This window comes from Salvelinus namaycush, chromosome 11, assembly GCF_016432855.1.
Source record: "Salvelinus namaycush isolate Seneca chromosome 11, SaNama_1.0, whole genome shotgun sequence".
NCBI classification, from domain to species: Eukaryota; Metazoa; Chordata; class Actinopteri; order Salmoniformes; family Salmonidae; genus Salvelinus; species Salvelinus namaycush.
This window is the reverse complement of record NC_052317.1, coordinates 12,676,949-12,697,296: the sequence shown is the minus strand read 5'-3', so window position 1 is coordinate 12,697,296 and position 20,348 is coordinate 12,676,949. Positions and strand designations below refer to the sequence as shown.

Below are 20,348 nucleotides of genomic sequence, written 5' to 3'. Positions count from 1 at the left end.
TGGAACCACCAAGACTCTTCCTAGAGCTGGCCGCCCAGCCAAACTGAGCATTCAGGGTGGAAGGGCCTTGGTCAGGGAGGTGACCAAGAACCCAATGGTCACTCTGACAGAGCTCCAGAGTTTCTCTGTGGAGATGGGAGAACCTTCCAGAAAAACAACCATCTCTGCAGCACTCCGCTAATCAGGCCTTTATGGTAGAATGGCCAGACAGAAGTCACTCCTCAGTAAACGGCACATGGCAGCCTGCTTAAAGTTTGACAAAAGGAACCTAAAGCACTGACAGACCATGAGAAACAAGATTCTCTGGTCTGATGAAACCAAGATTGACCATAAAATAGCTGTGCAGCGACGCTCCCATCCAAACTGACAAAGCTTGAGAGGATCTGCAGCAGAGAAGAATGGGAGAAACTCTGCAAATACAGGTGTGCCAATATTGTAGCGTCATACCCAAGAAGACTCGAGGCTGTAATCGCTGCCAAAGGTGCTTCAACAAAGTACTGAGTAAAGGGTTTGAATACTTATGCAAATGTGATATTTCCATTTTTAAAACATTTAATATATTAGCAAAAATGTCTTAAACTGTTTTGCTTTGTCATTATGGGTTATTGTGTGTGATTGATTAAGGGAAAAAACTATTTAATACATTTTAGAATAAGGCTGTAATGTAACAAAATTTGAAAAAGTCAAGGGGTCTGAATACTTTCCGAATGCACTGTATATAACTGTATATAACTGTTCTGCCCCTGAACAGGCAGTTAACCCACTATTCCTAGGCCGTCGTTGAAAATAAGAATTTGTTCTTAACTGAGTTGCCTAGTTAAATAAAGGTAAAATAAAATTTAAAAAAATATATATATAGAGAGAGAGGGAGAGCGAGAGAGGGAGAAGGTGAGAGAGAGTGTGTGTCTTCGTGAGTGTGTGTGCATACGTATGTGTTTGTGTGTGTCTGTGTGTGAATGCATGTGTTCCTGTGTGTCTTCTCGTGTGTGTGTGTGCGTAAGCGTTTGTGTGTGCAGAGGCAGGATAGGGATCTCAGAAGGGGTTATCTAATCATCAGTCTGATAAACAACCGTGACCTTTCGCATTTGGGGAGAGAGGAGCTGTCACTCTGTTGGAGACACACGCTTTACAACCCTGAGAAGGAAGGAGAAGGACTTGGGAGGGAAGGAGAGGAGAGGAGAGGGGAGAGGAGAGAGGAGGGGAGCGGAGGGGGGAGGACAGGGGAGAAAGGAAGGGGAAGAGGGAAGAGGAGGAAGGCGGACAGGGAATAGAATGAAGCAGGAACAGCGAAGAGAGAAAGGAAGCAGATGGGGAGAGATGAGTGTTTTTGTTCCGACTACTGCTGTGGGCTCAATGGAGAGCAGTGGAGTGGAGGGGTTGGAGGAATCGTACAGAGAGAGCTGTGGTGGCTATATCTGGACATTTGATACAAGCAGCACTTCACAAATTGTAATGTAATATTGTGGCTGAAAGTTCTTAGCCTGGGTACTAGTCTGTTTGTGCCAACAAATATTTGGCATATGACACAGAGCGGAATGTTAGCAAAAAACAGGTCTGGATTTCAGTCTACAAGGATTTTTGCCAAGAACAAAAATCTGCAAATGGCTTTTTCTAAAGGTTCAATACTGAGGTCAAAGCTCATTTTTCCAAAATATATTAGAGCAGGCTACGTTACCTCCACAGCAAACTGCTGCAGGCCCCCAATGTTGATAGGTCCTTCCTCGGAGGCGAAGAGGTTGCAGCCCCCCACACAGAGCTCCGAGGTGGGGCACACCATCCCACACGACAGCCCCAGGGGGTTGTCCGACAGGATGGCCTTGGCCGCTCCATAGTAGTTCTGATTAGAAACAAATACACACACAGGCATGTTGATATTGTAGCAACACAGTGGAGGTGAGAGAAAGGTACCGGTTGAATTGGTCAACTCTAGAGTAACTATACATACAGTTAAAAACGCATTCATGCATTTTTCTTTGTGTTAAGGTAATTCATATAAAGGAATTTGACGATATACCATGTCTATGCATTCCTAATACTGTCTGTCCATTATCATCAAGACCAAGCGAGAAAGCGCTTTCTTGCCTTGTTTGAGATGCTGGTGATGAAGGACTTGATCTCCAGGTTGGTGGGGCAGCTCTTCTGGCATGGTGCATCAGCACATTTCAGACACCTGCGGGGGTGAAAACATGATTACATTCACAATATACCAATCACCTAAAAATGACAGTAAATGATTGTTCCAAAGCATTTCAGATACCTCCTGTATAATATTTGACTACAAAGAATTTCTCTGTTATGATATGCCACAATAATAAGAACAGGCACCACTTTTTGCATCAAAGGCACATATGATACCATTGTATTACTATACTATTAAGGCCTAACTACAGTAGCCTATGTTGTGAAGAGTAACCAATCATCCAACAGTCCTGATTGGATGAAAGAGATGTTGTGTGTGTGTTCAGTGGTAGCCCATGTATCTAATGCTGTCTGGACCAAAAGAGTATAACATGTTGCCACCATAGCATTTGATTGATTGATGCCAGCAAGCATTAGGCCTCCCTTGATAAAACAATCGTAAAATAATTAGCCAATCAGCATTGAGCCCCCCCCCCCCCCCCCCCCCCCCCCCCCACCCCCCGAGGGAGGCCAGTTTGGATTTGGCTTCAGACCAATCACATCACTTCCTTAGCAAAACAACATTTTCAGAAAAACTGTTTCTGGTCTGCTTGTGTTGATGTCCTGTAGTTGCTAATTCGTCCCTTTCCTAAGCCATGGCTGGAGATGAGGATTTGGATTTATTTCTCTGTACGGGCCAATGCTTATGACAACGAATCTGAACTAACCATAAATGAATATGTTGTGCCACTGGCCTGAGACGATTGAAGTTCAATATGTAGCCTAGATGTAGCCTAGTAGGCTCACGTTAACTAGCTCGCTAGCTTAGCTTGTCCATGCGAGGAAGTTAGGCAAGCAAGTATTTTAGCTAGGTAGCCTATGACAACAAAAACTACAAGCGTACTGTATGACAGAGCCATAGACCGTTTTGCCAAAATGAAAGAGAGGTGGATGGCATTGGCATTCAACTAGTCTGAAAGGAGGGTAAGTCAACATTTGTTGTTTTACTTGTGCACGCACGCACGCACGCACGCACGCACGCACGCACACACACACACACACACACACACACACACACACACACACACACACACACACACACACACACACACACACACACACACACACACACACACACACAAATCAGTACCATGGACAGCCACATGATATTTAGAAACATTGATTGGACTAAATTGTTTTCGGCATCTTGACGTTTGTTTTCAGTGTATTAAACTAAGCCTATACACTGAGTGTGAAAAACATTAAGAACACATGCTCTTTCCATGACATAGACTGACCAGGTGAATCTATTTTTAAATCCAGTGTAGATGAAGGGGAGGGGACAGGTTAAAGAAGGATTTTTAAGCCTTGAGACAATTGAGACATGGATTGTGTATGTGTGCCATTCAGAGGGTGAATGGGCAAGACAAAATATTTAAGTGTCTTTGAACAGGGTATGGTAGTAGGTGCCAGGCGCACCAGTTTGTGTCAAGAACTGCAACACTGCTGGGTTTTTCACACTCAACAGTTTCCTGTGTGTATCAAGAATGGTCCACCACCCAAAGGACATCCAGCCAACTCAATGAATTGAGGCTGTTCTGAGGGCAACTCAGTATTAGGAAGGTGTCCTTAATATTTTGTACACTCAATGAAATAGCCTTGTTGATTTGATGATGTTTAAACGTTTAAATTGAAATGGTACTGAAATAGCGGAGGCAGTGCTCCTGAAGTCTTTGTGCTGACATGCGGTAACTCTCTGGTTCTAAATCAATAGTTGTTTAGTAAGCTGTCAAAAAACATTAACTTGCTTTATCCATACTGTAATTGATATAACGGTTTGTTACATGCAATATTTGCTTTGTGGACTTCACTGGACAGATGTTGCTCTCCGGTTTTGTGATGAAATAAACATATGTGTAATTGAATTTATTCCTCCACTGTGTGACTGTCATCTTTTTGTTGTCACGGCCTTATTGTATGTCACGTGGCATATGAACGAATGGGTTATAGAGCAAGCAACGCAATTATCACAACATAGGTATTTTTTACTGGCTTGGCTTGGCTTCCTCAGTGCTTTTACCCACACACCGCTACTGGATGCAACTCTAATAATTATTTGAAAAAAAGTTGCATGAAAGGCATGTGCTCTGCTCTGTTTCTTGCACAGGCTGCACACACTTCATCAGTCTCTCATTCACAATTTGACAAGACTTTTTTAATATTCTCACCCATCAGACTATTCTCAATTTAATCTGGTCTTTACATACAGCCTACTAATATAAGTGTGGAATTATTTTTGACTCAGAGTGGCCCACCACAACAACAAAAAACAAACTCGAAGTGAATGGAGAAAGCGCTTCCCGCGGTTACGTATTTAATATACCAGGTAGGCTACACCAGTTGTAAAGTGTATTAATGTGCTTGATTTGAAGAATTTAGCAATAGATAGGCTATAGCAGCACGAGAAAGCTGGTATCCTCCTTTAAATAGTGGCCAGTCAAAACTCTGTTTTTACACACGATTGCGCAATGACTGGCCTTATAAGAACACATGTATAGGCTCCGTAGGCTACGGGCTCTCCAACCTTGTTCAAGGGTGTCCTAGGCATATATGCAACACTTACAGTTACCTAGCCACTACATGATGCATGGTGCATGATGCATGGTGCATGATGAAAAAAATGAATGCACTGTTTCTTGCCTTAGTCTGCACACGCTGGGCATCATTCACAAGTGATAATATTCTCACCCATCAGACTATCCTCAATGTAATCTTGTCTTTACATATACTAACTAATATATATATGTGAAATTAGTTTTGATTTAGAATGGGCCATTGTCATGTACCATGGACAGGGGAAAAATACATCCGTATGCACTTGGACAGCAAATAGAGGACCCTTTACCTGCGGTTCATTTTCGTTCAAGCCAGGTTGGCTACTCCGGTTGTAAAGAGAAGCAATGTGCTGAGTATTAGGAAAGTTGAGAAATATATAGTGTAGGCCTAGTTTATAAAAAGCTGATGGGACCCTCCTCTTTTTAATAGAGGCCATCACAATTTTCTTACACAATTGCATAGCCTATAGAAATGTTACACAATTCATGCATCAACCAGCCATGAAGAGCTGGCTCTCTCTGCACAACAGGTGATCCTATTCCGCTCATAGTTTGAATGCCAGGGCTCTCATGAAGTGTTTGATTAGATTTTCTATTGCATTTGCCTTGATATCAGAGTGATTAGAGGGACAATAGAGAGCTGAGTACCAGGCCATTGGTGATTGGCCGTTAGGAAGTTTGGTAGGCTACTAATGATCATCAGCGGCATCAGAGCACAGTTTTGGAGAAGCCTAGTTACCGTGACTCAACGGCCAACGTGGAATTTGACTGCGGTCATGATTCATGACTGCCGGTGTGGCGGTAATACGTCACTGTAACAGCCTTAGGCCCTTTGTCTCCATGGAGACAGTGGGGTCCAAAAACAAATGACTCCGTAATGGTGGTGGAGACGCCATATTGGTAGACAACAACACGCCGTCGCTAAATTATACATGGGTTAATTTGGCTGGGCCTGATTAAATATTCATGAAGTAACAAAATGGATGCAGCGCTGCCAGTCCTGTCAAATGACAAGACCTCAGAGAGATAGAAAGAGGAAAAGAGAAAGAAAGAAAGCAGGAGGCGGGACTGAGCATGTGTCCTGCCTATGTGAAGCTTGTTTTCTGTTTCCCCTACTAAACTAGTCAAAGTAAACAGCCTTTAAAAATTGACAGGCTTTGGTGAGGATACATTTGTGTTTTTTTGTTTGTTTAATTAATTGCCGTTTCTCTTTACTTTTACCTCATCAAATAAAGATGCATCATTTCGAAGTTAACACGGGAAAACTTGCAGATGAAATATCCTCTCTATCCCTTTCTTTCTTTCACTCTACTTTTCACTCTCTCCCTTTATCTTCCACTCTCCCCCCCCCCCCCCCCCCCTCTCTCTCTCTTTCTATTTGCATGGAAGCATTGAAACATTAAAACGACAGACGACACAGCCACAGCAGTCACTTCAGCTTTCCTGACCAGCGGCTCTCCAAAATGTCAAGTGAAAATAACTCACAGGCAATCCTATTTGATCAGGAGTTGTAAATGGTCTGTGGCAGTGCGTGCCAGGATCCTGAGTACCAATAACAAAGGGTCTTTCTCTGAGCCACTCTGAGTAGAACACCTGTGTTTTTCAGGTCATGATTAAAGGCAGGCACAACACACAGACTTCCAAATGCATTCTTAATCACATTAAATACGAGAGAGAAAATGTGTACCCACAAAGGATGTAGTTCGATGGTTTATCTAGAATCAATCCTTTGTAGTGAACCTGTTGCGAGTGCTCAATAAACATGTAGAAGTGGGACTGAAATTCACTAATATGACTTTGTAATCACGGGCTTGGTTCAAAGTCGATAGATTTACACAGATGTCACAACTCCCTCAATGTAAACTCCTTATGTTGAACTTCAAAGGACGAGTTCACTGAGTGGTTAAGGTGATGGACTACTAATCCATTGTGATCCGCACATGGGTGTCCGACTCCCATTCCTGTCACACAACATTTGTTCTTTAGGGGCGGCAGGTAGCCTTGAGGTTAAAGTGTAGGACCAGTAACTGAAAGGTTGCTGGTTTGAATACTGGAGCCGACAAGGTGATTTCATTATTTTTTTGTTGCTGTGCCCTTGAGCAAGACACTTGCTCCAGGGGCGCTGTACAATGGCGACCCTGGCTGTGACCCCACTCCCTGATGGTGTCTCAGGGGGAGTTTCCATTACAGGACAAATATAAGCACCCCCCAAATTAATATTAAATGAAATCACCCTCAACTCAGACAAACACCAACTTTTCAACTTTCTGAACTATAATAGCTTACTCTCATAGGGATTGGAGCACACACAACACTATCGCAAACAACCTTGAGCAAAAACATAAACAAATGCTATCCCAAACTAACCCGGGAGAAAACAAAGACGAAGACAGCGTCATAAAACGACAGAGAAGCGTCCGCCCTTAAGGCTGTACTATATCTCAGCACACCAAGGCAATAATACTACAGCCTTTATTACAGAGTGGTAACTATAGCTAAGCCCCCACAGCTTCTCACACACACACACACACACACACACACACACACACACACACACACACACACACACACACACACACACACACACACACACACACACACACACACACACACACACACACACACACACACACACACACACACACACACACACAATAGGTGAGCCCCCTCCCCAGCTTCTCCCTGTGTCTGTGTCAGGACGTCTGATGGATGTCTTCTCACCGCTGCCTCCAGTCTCTTGCATTATTAACCGACCAACCGGGGAATCTCCTCAAACATCACCACTCAAGGGTACCAGCCTTATCTAACCAATCAGAGACAGAGATACAACAGCCTCAGTCACAGTCATAGGAATAGTCCCAGATCTGGATGACACAGAGCTCTGGATGACACAAAGCCTATAAAATATTCACCTGATATTGGTCTAATATTCTGAGGGGCCCTACCAGAATTGTATATTACAATTGCTTAAAAACTCAGTACAGAGGGGGGACACCCAAGGACACCTATTTCCATGCCGCACACCTAACTTCCAACGCTTCCCATGGCATCTCTAAACAACTCTTCTCTTTCCTGTGAACACAACAATCAAACAATTCTAGGCTCGTCCTCTCCTTGTTCTCTTTGATTCAGCAGCCTGTTCTATTATTTATGGTGGCTTTGTTTTCAGGTCTTAAGATGTGTGGCAAATGAGCCACAGAGGGAGGTCAACTGGCTCCTGACCCACCATTACACATTCAACTCAGGCTCCTGCATTAGACTCCAACACCTTGTTAGGTTGCCATTGCGGCGCCATCTCCAACTGTTGTCCTCCACTGTCTCTCTCTGTGTGTGTGTGTGTGTGTGTGTGTGTGTGTGTGTGTGTGTGTGTGTGTGTGTGTGTGTGTGTGTGTGTGTGTGTGTGTGTGTGTGTGTGTGTGTGTGTGTGTGTGTGTGTGTGTGTGTGTGTGTGTGTGTGTGTTTGTGTGCGGTACTTTATACCCTCAAAGTACATTAACATGTAGCACATTATGCTATCTGGCTATCTGATACTATTTCGGTTTAGCCCTGGGGATTTGATGGAAGAGAGAGAGAGAGATTATGGCATGTTTAAGGGATGTCAACGTAGCTGTCAGAGCTGTCAGGATGCAGCAGACTGGAGGTCCATAGAGGAAGAAGGTCTACCAGCTGCACACAACGCCCACTAAGCCTGGCCCTGCCATAGGAGACACACACCGTCGATTCTAATGCTAGGACCAACCCCACACAACTGCTACCCACAAGGGAGAGCTGGGGTGTGTGGGGAGGCGGGTGGTTGGGGGGGTCTGTGTGTTGGGGGTGTGTGAGGTGTGTGTCTGTGTGTATGTGTGTGTGTTCGCGTACAGCAGTGCCTTAAAGCTGCTTTAAAGGGCAGCTATCCTTTATTGTTCAGCTTTAAATATTCTGTAGGCTGTATGAGGAACATCACAAACCATACTCACAGTTTTTAGGCCACATAATGAGACATTACAAGAATACTGATTGAAAAACAGACGTATATCGCTACATTTTCTCACTTACATTCCTTGAAAGCCATTGAAATGAGTAGGGCATACCCTCTTTCCACAAAACGATCATTCCACAATAAACAAATACACCATTACAGACTAGTACTTGTACATTAATGACTTTAAAGTGCTACACAACCTCTTAGAGGACCGAAGACCCTGGGGAAACCCCTCACTCCTTCAAATGGGACAGGGGACACATTATAAAAGCCATCGTCGCCAATCGTCATAATGAGAGCCCTGGGGAGCACGCATGGAGGGACGAGACCGTCCACTCCAAAACCAGGCGCTGTCATCATAATTACACAAACTGCCTTACGACGTGACCAATTAAGACTGGCTTCAGTATAAAATAAACCCTCCCCTCTCTCTCTCTCTCTCTCTCTCCGTCCTGCTGTCTATATCTACTCGTGCTGCGTACTAGGGAAGGGGGAAAGTCAGTGGAAAGGGACACTTTTTCTTCTCTTCTTGTCATAATGAATCCACCTTCCTGGTGTGATGCCGAGGAGAAGAGAGGTGGGGGACTTCAGTCGCAGCAGTAATGGAGTCTTTGAGGAAGACGAGGTGTTGCTCTTCCTAATTAGTGACAACGTAATGTCTCAGGGACTAATGATGGCACCTTACTTCAATCACCAGGGATATCAATGCCTTTCAGTGTCTCTGTGTTGAAAGCCTTTTTGTCTGGTCACAACTCACAAGTCTCTGATGGGTCGTTAGCAGCTTCAAATGCTCACCGTCGATTTTTATAAAGGGAAAAAAAGATGTTCAAAAACTGAGCCAAATGGCAATCCCTCTGCAAAAATACAGCAAATGCTGAAAATAAACTACACCTCAGTGCACATAAGACACACATATGATCTTGTTCAACATACACCGAAAACATCCAAATACATCATCTACACAGATAAAAGCAACAACGCGATGTCAGAACAAGTTGACATTGAGTTTAAAGAAAATCAATTTACCAGATTTTGCCAAGATTTACTTTTGGACAAAATCTAGACGTCAATATTCTTGTAATGCTTTTTTGTATAATAAAAAAAATTCCGTCTCAATTTGAGCACATTCTGAATTTGCGGTTAATCGGGATTAATCACAGTAAATTCAAATTGTTCGACAGCCCTATTATGTAAGGAAGGACAGACTCTTTTATCCAGTTTCTGTTCTGTTTCCATACTCTTCTTTATTAAATAACCCATGTAAAATCCACCTCACCTTTAATTGTACAACCCTGTTGCAGGCAGTGGCGGCTGCTGTTGGTTGAATACCGGTGCTAGGAGAGGAGGGGTGGTGGTTGGAGTTTATCAACAAAATAGCATGACAGAAATATGATGCCAAGTTTTCAAACTACCAAGAGTTTCTTTGTGAAGATATATAAAGCAATATGTACATTTGAACAACAACATAAATGCATCTATTTCATGTTTGCTTGTCCAAAACCCAATGACCACTGCTGCACATGCTGCTACTGAATAGATTATAGTATTTAGAACAAGCAGCCGGCTCACCAACAAATTAGTGCACCAGAAGCAGCGAAAATACGTTATCTAACTAGGGTATAGATAATGTAATGTCACAAAGCATGTGTCACGCCCTGACCTTAGAGAGCCTTTTTATGTCTCTATTTGGTTTGGTCAGGGTGTGATTTGGGGTGGGCAGTCTATGTTTTGTTTACTATGATTTTGTGTTTCTATGTTTTGGCCGGGTAGGGTTCTCAATCAGGGACAGCTGTCTGTTGTTGTCTCTGATTGGGAACCATACTTAGGTTGCCCTTTTTCCCTCCTTTCGTTGTGGGTAGTAACTTTGTTTGTGGCACTAATGCCCTGTAAGCTTCACGGTTGTTTTTCGGTTGTTGTTTTGTTGGCGACATTTTGAAATAAAAAGGAAAATGTACGCTTACCACGCTGCACCTTGGTCTTCTTCCAGCAACGGCTGTGACGGCATGATGCACTAGTTACATAACTTTCATTCTCAAAGAACTTAGTTAGTCAATAAAGTTAGTTAATAAAAAAATTAATATATACTGTGCCTTCTGAAAGTATTCAGACCACTTGACTTTTTACACATTTTGTTACGTTACAGCATTATTATAAAATGTATATATTTTTTTGGGAAATCCTCAGCCTGCAGCCTATTTCCATTGATCTATAACGTCTGCTTCCAACTCACACTCTCAAACACGTAGATCCCTTGAAAGCAGCTCACTTTCCAGCCCACTTTCCAGCTCACACTCTCAAACACATAGATCCCCTGAACGTAGCTCACTCTCCAGATCCAAATCGCCTGAATTATGATCACCTGTTCACACACCTGTCATTATCACACACTATTTAGTTAAGTTCTTTGCACCCCATCATTGTGAGGTATTGTTTGTTTTGTGACACACTTCTATTCGGAACGCTTTTTTCCCCGTAATTTAATCCCCCCATTTATGATAGTTTTTGCCTGCCTCACTAACGACGCCTTTTTTAGCTGTACAGGCAGGGAATCGGATTTCCTGTTATCAACCTATTGCTTGATCTCCTGGACGACGTTACTAGCCTTTTCCCTGCCTGTACTGTTGCTTTTTTGGACCCCCTGTGTATGACCTTCTGCCTGCCCCTGGACCCAGCTACCTGTCTCCTCCTGTGGTCCTTTACCAATAAACACCTGCTGTGCCCTGCGCTTGAAACCAGCTCTCTGTCTCCCATCGTGTTCATTACAGAATACCTCACCAAAAACGACAGATGGACTCAGCGGAGCTGCAGCTACGTCTAGCCCGACAGGAGGGACGAATCGATGAACTGCGACCTCCTTCGCCAGTCCATTCCTGCTTCACCGATATCAGGTGCCACAGCCTCCTCTCGTTCATCTCCCCCCATATCCATGCCTAATAAATACGACGGCTCCCCAGGGAAATGTCAAGGATTTCTCATGCAATGTAACCTGTACATAGACCATTACCCCGATGACTTCAGCACTGACAAAGACAGGGTGGACTTCGTCATCTCCCTACTCACAGGCAAAGCTATGGATTGGATCACAGCCCTGTGGGCCGCTCAAAGTTCTGATCTGTCCTCTGAATCACATTTCCACGCCCTCTTCAAGGAGGTGTTCGACCATTCAGTTTCAGGTCGTCACACCGGGGACCTGTTATGTGAGCTGCGACAAGGCCGTCGCTCCACCACTGAGTATGCCCTTGAGTTCCGTACCATGGCTGCCGGTAGTGGATGGAGTGAACCAGAGCTCCTTACAGTCTACCGGAGGGGTCTTAATCGGGAGTTACAATTCGAACTGGCCTGCAGAGGAGATCTAACAGACCCAAACCAATACTTCCGGATGTCCATATCCATTGGCAACCTACTGGTGGACCGCCGACCAATACAGTTGCCCATGGCCTGTGAGTCTTCCACTCCCTTCTCTCGTCCACCATAGTCTAATAGCCCCGAATCCATGCAACTTGGCCGCGCCCCTCTCACACCTGCCGATAGACATCGGAGGTTACGTGAAAACCTGTGCCTCTATTGTGGAGAGAGTAACCACCTACTCAATAGCTGTCCGGTTTGCCCCCCACAAAGGGGTGATCACAGCCCCTCCACTTCCGCCAGGGTAAGCAGCTCTACATTTTTGAATATTACCAAAAGGCAGTTTGGTATCCCGGCTCTTCTTTCTGCTAATGGGACCACTCAGGTTGTGGAGGGACTAGTGGACTCTGGGGCCGCAGGTAATTTCAATGAAGAACAATTGGCACACCAGTTAAGAGTCAAACTAATCCTTGTTAATCCTCCCATTAGGATTAATGTGCTGGACGGACAACCTCTCGGAACTGGTCTTGTGACTCGCATGACCGAAAGTATCACCCTTCAGATTGGCCTCCTTCACTCTGAGGTCATTCAGTTAATGGTGTTGTCTTCGCCTAAAGAACCCCTCATCCTCGATCACCCCTGGCTAGGCCTTCACAACCCTGCCATCTCCTGGCGGCAGGGGAACTGCTGTCATGGTCTCCCGCCTGTTTTAAGAACTGCTTCAATCTACCCTGTCGAGCCACCTCTATAGAAGAATCGGAGTCTGCCATTCCAACCCACATCCCAACTGTATATGCCCAGTTCCAGACTGTCTTCAGCAAGAAAAAGGCATCCATTCAGCCCCCTCATTGCCCGGAGGACTGCACGATCGACTTCCTTCCTGGGGCATCCCCCCTAAGGGTCGGATCTACCCCTTGTCCATCCCAGAGAATGAGGCTATGGACACCTATATAGAAGAGGCCCTCAACATGGGATTCATCCGTCCATCCATGTCGCCGGCTGCATCCAGTTTATTTCTTGTGAAAAAAAAGGATGGTAGTCTCCGTCCCTGCATAGATTACCGACCCCTCAATGACCTTACCATCAAGAATCGCTTCCCTCTTCCTTTGATTCTGGCCGCACTAGAACAAGTTGGACAGGTTACCATCTACTCTAAACTGGACCTACGTAGTGCATACAACCTGGTCCGTATCTGAAGTGGGGATGAGTGGAAGACGGTGTTCATCACCGCTAGGGGTCACTACGAATACCTGGTTATGCCCTACGGTCTCACCAATGCTCCCGCAGTCTTCCAGTCCTTCATGAATGAAGTTTTCCAGGACATGATCAACCAGTTCCTCATCGTGTACATTGACGATATCTTGATCTACTCTCACTCCATTGCAGAACACGTGCAGCATGTGCAACAGGTCCTCCAACGGCTACAGGACCACCATCTTTATGTCAAGGCTGAGAAGACCGCCTTTCACATTACTACTGTAACCTTCCTAGGTTTCGTGTTGACACCAGGAGGGGTCAACATGGACGAAGGCAAAGTCACGGCTGTGCTTAACTGGCCCAAACCTACCACCGTAAAGGAATTACATTGTTTCCTAGGATTTTCCAACTACTACCGTCGGTTCATCCAAATCTGCAGCAGCACAACCGCTCCCCTCTCAGCTCTCACCAGTCAATAAACCCATACCCTCCATTGGACCGACACCGCCCTTACTGCATTTCAGACCTTGAAATACCTCTTCACTTCTTCCCCCATCTTTAGGCAGCCAGATCCTACCCTTCCTTTTGTTCTGGAGGTTGATGCATCCGAGGTCGGCGTAGTAGCGGTTCTCTCTCAGCGGGTACGGACACCTCCCAAATTACACCCATGTGGCTTCTTTTTCAAGAAATTGTCACCCTCAGAAGAACTATGATGTTGGGAACTGAGAGCTCCTCGCCATTAAGCTGGCTATCGATGAGTGGCGCCACTGGTTAGAGGGAGCTCATCACCCATTCCTTGTCCTTACCGACCACCGCAATTTGGAGTACTTAAGAAGTGCTAAGAGGCTCAACCCCAGACATGCTCGCTGGGCACTCTTCTTCCCCCGCTTCAACTTCACCGTCACCTATCTGCTTGGCAAGAAAAATGTGAAGGCTGATTCCTTATCCTGTCTATTTGACTCCCCTTTCTCTATTCCAGCTCCCGAGCCCATCCTGCCTCCGTCTTGTGTTGTGGGACCCATACAGAGGGAAATCCAAACAGCCGTCCAAGAGGCCCTACTCCACAACCCAGCACCTCCCGACACCCCTGCAGGCAAGACCTATGTTCCGGCCTCCATCAGACCCCAACTAATGCAGCGGTGCAATACCTCGCTGAGTTCTGGCCATCCCGAGAACACCCGAACCACGGAGATACTGACACGCAAGTTCTGGTGGTCATCCTTAATAGCAGACGTCCGAGATTACATATCTTTCCTATCCCGTCTGTGCATGGGCGAAGAGCCCTCGCCAACTATCTACCGGTAAGCTCGAGCCGTTACCTACACCACACAGACCATGGTCCCACATCGCCATGGATTTCCTCACTGGTCTGCCAGACTTTGGGCTTCAATACTATTTTAGCTGTAGTGGACCGGTTCTCCGAGATGTGCCGACTCATCCCCCTACTTTAACTGTATAGGCAGGGAATTGGATTTCCTGTTATCAACCTATTGCTTGATCTCCCGGAAAACGTTACTAGCCTTTACCCTGCCTGTACTGTTGCCTTTTTGGACCCCCTGTGTATGACCTTCTGCCTGCCCCTGGACCCAGCTACCTGCCTCCTCCTGTGGTCCTTTACCAATAAACACCTGCTGTGCCTTGCGCTTGAAACCAGCTCTCTGTCTCCCATCGTGTTCATTACATGATCGTCCTTGAGATGTTTCTGCAGTTTTATTGGAGTCCCCCTGTGGTAAATTAAATTCATTGGACATGATTTGGAAAGGCACACAACTGTCTATATAAGGTCCCACAGTTGACAATGCATGTCAGATCAAAAACCATGTCATGAGGTTGAAGGAATTGTCCGTAGAGCTCCGAGACAGGATTTTGTCGAGACACAGATCTGGGAAAGGTTACAGAAAACATTCTGCAGCATTGAAGGTCCCCAAGAACACAGTGGCCATCCATCATCCATAAATGGAAGAAGTTTGGAACCACCAAGACTCTTCCTAGAGCTGGCCCCTGGCCAAACTGATCAATCGGGGGGGGGGGGGGGGCCTTGGTCAGGTGTGTGACCAAGAACCCGATGGTCACTCTGACAGAGCTCTACAGTTCCTCTGTGGAGATGGGAGAACCTTCCAGAAGGACAACCATCTCTGCAGCACTCCACCAATCAGGCCTTTATGGTGGAGTGGCCAGACGGAAGTCACTCCTTAGTAAAAGGCACATGACAGCCCACTTGGAGTTTTCCAAAAGGCACCTAAAGACTCTCAGACCTTTGGCCTGAATTCCAAGCGTCACGTCTGGAGGAAACCTGGCACCATCCTTACGGTGAAGCATGGTGGTGGCAGCATCATGCTGTGGGGATGTTTTCAGCGGCAGGGACTGGGAGACTAGTCAGGATCGAAGTACAGAGAGATCCTTGATGAAAACCTGCTCCAGAGTGCTCAGAACCTCAGACTGGATTAAAGGTACACCTTCCAACAGGACAACGACCCTAAGCACACAGCCAAGACAACGCAGGAGTGGCTTTGGGACAAGTCTCTGAATGTCCTTGAGTGGCCCAGCCAGAGCTCGGACTTGAACCTTATTGAATATCTCTTGAGAGATCTGAAAATAGCTGTGCAGCGACGATCCACATCCAGTCTGACAGAGTTTGAGAGGATCTGCAGAGAGGAATGGGAGAAATTCCCCAAATACAGGTGTACCAAGCTTGTAGCATCTTAATTTTTTATAATTTGAAGAAAATTCTAAAACCTTTTTTTACTTAATCATTATGGGGTATTGTGTGTAGATAGATGAGGAAAAATGTATCCATTTTAGAATAAGGCTGTAAAGTAACAAAATGTGGAAAAAGTCAAGGGGTCTGAATACTTTCCAAAGGCACTGTATAAACTACAGACCAAAAGTATGTGGACACCTGCTCGTCGAACATCTCATTTCAAAATCATGGGCATTAATATGTAGTTGGTCCCCCCCTTTACTGATTTTGGGCAATTAGGCCTGGCTCGCAGTCGGCGTTCCAATTCATCCCAAAGGTGTTCGATGGGGTTGAGGTCAGGGATCTGTGCAGTCAAGTTCTTCCACACAGATTTTGACAAAGCTTTTCTATATGCACTTCACTTTGTGCACAGGGGCATTGTCTTGCTGAAACAGGAAAGGGCCTTTCCCAAACTGTTGCCACAAAGTTTTAAGCACAGAATCATCTAGAATGTCATTGTATGCTGTAGAGTTCATATTTCCTTTCTGGAACTAAGGGGCCTAGCCCGAACCATGAAAAACAGCCCCAGACCATTTATCCACATACTTTTGTATATACAGTTAAAAGTTTGGACACACCTACTCATTCAAGGGTTTTTCTTTATTTTTACTATTTTCTACATTGTAGAATAATAGTGAAGACATCAACACTATGAAATAACACATATGGAATCATGTAGCAACCAAAAATGTGTTAAACAAATAAATATATTTTATATTTGAGATTCTAGAGCGGCCAGCTCTAGGAAGGGTCTTGGTGGTTCCAAACTTGTTCCATTTAAGAATGATGGAGGCCACGTTATTCTTGGGGACCTTCAATGTTGCAGAAATCCTTTGTAACCTTCCCCAGATCTGCGCCTCGACATAATCCTGTCTCTGAGCTCTACGGACAATTTCTTTAACTTTCTGGTTTGGTTTTTGATCTGACATGCATTGTCAACTGTGGGACCTTATATACTGTAGACAGGTGTGTGCCTTTCCAAATCATGTCCAATCAATAGAATTTACCACAGGTGGACTCCAATCAAGGTGTAGAAACATCTCAAGGATGATCAATGGAAACAGGATGCACCTGAGCAACATTTTGTGTATCATAGCAAAAGGTCTAAATACTTATGTAAATAAGGTATTTCTGTTTTAAAAAATCAGTTTTCGCTTCATCATCATGGGGTATTGTGTGTACATTGATGAAGAGAAATTCATTTTTAATTCATTATAGAATAAGGCTGTAATGTAACAAAATGTTGAATAAGGGGTCTGAATGCTCCCATGACTGTTATAATTAGTGACATAAAATTGAATTACAATTAGCTTTTTACTTTAGCTCCATTTGTACATGATAGAGAAGATCTAGGCTCATGTGTGGAAGTAAGCCGTCTGGCACGAGAGACTCATTGGGAGGGAGACTAGAGCAGACCCAGAAGTTCTGACTGAGTGCATATTTGAGCGCCTCAGGACGGTCCACTTACTTTCTGCTGTTAAATTTCTGCTGTGGAATCCTGCGATTTCATTGGGGTAGTTCCCCCTCATAGCAGCCAAAACAATCCAAGCAATGTTTGTACGGCTGTGCACCCTGCTGCTGTTGCTAGCAGAGTCACTAAGTGGTAGAGTAGTAAGTAACTGAACAGCTTGTTTTGAACAATACACTTTTTAAACAGAAATATGTGCACATTTACCATACTTATGTGCATTTAAAACATACTCTATTAATTATGTAATACTGTACATCAAGAGTTGGAACCATTTCAGGGAACAGAATAAAAAAACGGAAAATAACAAAATGATTTGTGGAACAGAACCCGAACTGAAAGTGATCTATACTGTTCCGGAACAGAACTGTTATTTTAAAAGCATAGGAACCAGTTAATAACGCTATTTTACATTCCAGGCATTCTTTTCCAGTCCCACAAAAATCGCAACAATGCATCAATGCAAAGCCCTCACTCTGTCATTCAGAAACGTATACCAGCATCTGCTTGTCAGCCCAAAATGTTGTGCCTGTGGGTGTGTGTGTGTGTGTGTGTGTAAGCTACCTCCCCCTCCCCTCTGAAGCATAGGTTACTGTAGCCGCCTGACAACGTTACAAGCGTAATTCAGAAATTAGGGAGATGTTTAATTAGAGAAGAATGGATTTACTTTTTCAATGCTAATTAAGGATACTATAGTTATCATGTTTCACTTTGGATTTCTTAACTACGATACAAAAAGGTAAGACGTGTTTTGAATTTTAGTGCTGCTCTGCACACAAAAGCTTGTTAGTTAGCTAGCTAACGTTTGCTCTTGTCCAATGGTAAACCAACTCGGAAGCTCAAAGATTTTCAAAGTTCCTCAATAGAGGCTGCTCCTCCATAGGTATAATTCTGTGGGCCTAATTCAGACAATGCATGTCATAACATGATGCCCTGCGCTTCAAAGCAAGCTTCCCTCAAAATTTTAGTTGCATCTCACGCCCTACACTGTGACTGACAGCATAGTGTGTGTGTTTGTCTTTCATTATGATTAAACCATGCTGTTATTGCAAAATACAATTTGCTCTTAATGACTTCTCTATACACATTAAATCGCTTACCCGCTACAGAGCAAGCTGCTCTATCAGCACTGATTGGTGTGGTAAATTAATGTTGAGCTAAATTGTAAAAATACACTACCGGTCAAAGGTTTTAGAACATCTACTCATTGCAGTCGCAATAAACCATCAAGCGCTATGATGAAACTGGCTCTCATGAGGACCGCCACAGGAATGGAAGACCCAGAGTTACCTCTGCTGCAGAGGATAACTTCATTAGAGTTACCAGCCTCAGGTGGACATGTGTCCTTTGGTCTGGAGTCCAAATTTGAGATTTTTGGTTCCAACCGCCGTGTCTTTGTGAGACGCGGTGTTGGTGAACGGATGTGTATTTCCCACTGTAAAGCATGGAGGAGGAAAGTTATGGTGTGGGGGTGCTTTGCTGGTGACACTGTCTGTGATTTGGCTACTTTGAAGAATATAAAATATATTTTGATTTGTTTAACACTTTTTTGGTTATGATTCCATATGTATTATTTCATAGTTTTAATGTCTTCACTGTTATTCTACAATGTAGTAAATAGTAAAAATAAAGAAAAACCCTTGAATGAGTAGGTGTTCTAAAATGTTTGACCGGTAGTGTATATATACACTTCAGAGGTTTAAAAAGGAACAGAAAGGAACGATATAAACCGGTACTGTTCTTGGTTCGAACCGGTTCATAACTTTATTTTGCAGTGGAATGGAACAAAAAAAGAATGGTTCTGTTCAGAACAAAACTATTGGGGAAAAAATTATGTTTCAACCCCTGCTGAATACATCACTTCCTGGATCCTGGATGACTCAACATAAGTAATGAGAACAGGATGTCAGCAAGCTGCAGCAGTCCGTGGCCACTGACAACACACCCCACCAGCCCTACGACCCACCCACCCTCACACTCAACCCCTCATCTCCTACCCTAGGAGGAACACACACACACACACACACACACACACACACACACACACACACACACACACACACACACACACACACACACACACACACACACACACACACACACACACACACACACCCTCCTTACCCTAGGAGGAACACGCCCCCTCCCTCTCCCTCTCCGACTCTCCAGCCCTTCCTTTGCCATCTACTGTGATCGTGGTGAGATAAAGGCACGGGCTGGACTTTGATGTCAGACATTATTAGCTGTCAGGGAACCTGCATCTTTCATTAGTATTGCAGGGCCCTCGCCCGCTCACACAGGTAGGGAGTAGTGGGGTAAGTTAAGCCATGTTTTACATTCAGCATCACTCCGTCAAGGCAAATAAAGTATTCTTTCTAATAAAGATACCTAGATTTATTTTTTAGGATGTTGTCTATACCTGGAAATAATCTGAGTTCATGTAAACATAATAGTTTTGAAAACATAGCTTAGAACATGGAAAACATAATGGACAAGGTAAGTTGAGCCGTAACAACCCAACTGACCTTACAACGATGCTGGCTGTGTTGACTCAGCAAACAGAGAGAAGCATAGACCAACAGAATAAAGTTCACTTTCACTGTTTCAAAATAGTTCCGGAAGGTATTGATCAAACACTCTGTTAAAAGAACTAGTGTCATCTTGTTTCAAACCTGTGAATCGTATTGGCTGCTCAAACAGAACTCATAAAACTTAACCATATACTGTACAGTACTATATTCTAGTAAAATGGCTTATGGAACCATTATTATAATTATTATATTTCAGAACAGTCTATCTATATGTATGTTTTGCTCGTGTAATGTACTTCTACTTATGACAGACTTTGAGATGTATGCATGTTATTTGTCACTGTGGAATTAAATCAGTCCTTGATGTATC

The 20,348-nt window shown here is 44.2% G+C and overlaps 1 protein-coding gene across 2 annotated transcripts in view; it reads right to left on the bottom strand.

The window, feature by feature from the left end:
- The window catches only part of dpydb (dihydropyrimidine dehydrogenase b), a 138,264-nt gene that overhangs the window by 99,211 nt on the left and 18,705 nt on the right, over nt 1–20,348 (bottom strand). For both annotated transcript variants that reach the window (XM_039003827.1, XM_039003828.1), the window contains exons 4-5: nt 2,083–2,170; nt 1,676–1,837 (exon numbers count right to left, since the gene is read on the bottom strand). In XM_039003827.1, the coding sequence (XP_038859755.1) occupies nt 1,676–1,837; nt 2,083–2,170 (250 nt within the window). The remainder of the gene's footprint in view (nt 1–1,675; nt 1,838–2,082; nt 2,171–20,348) is intronic.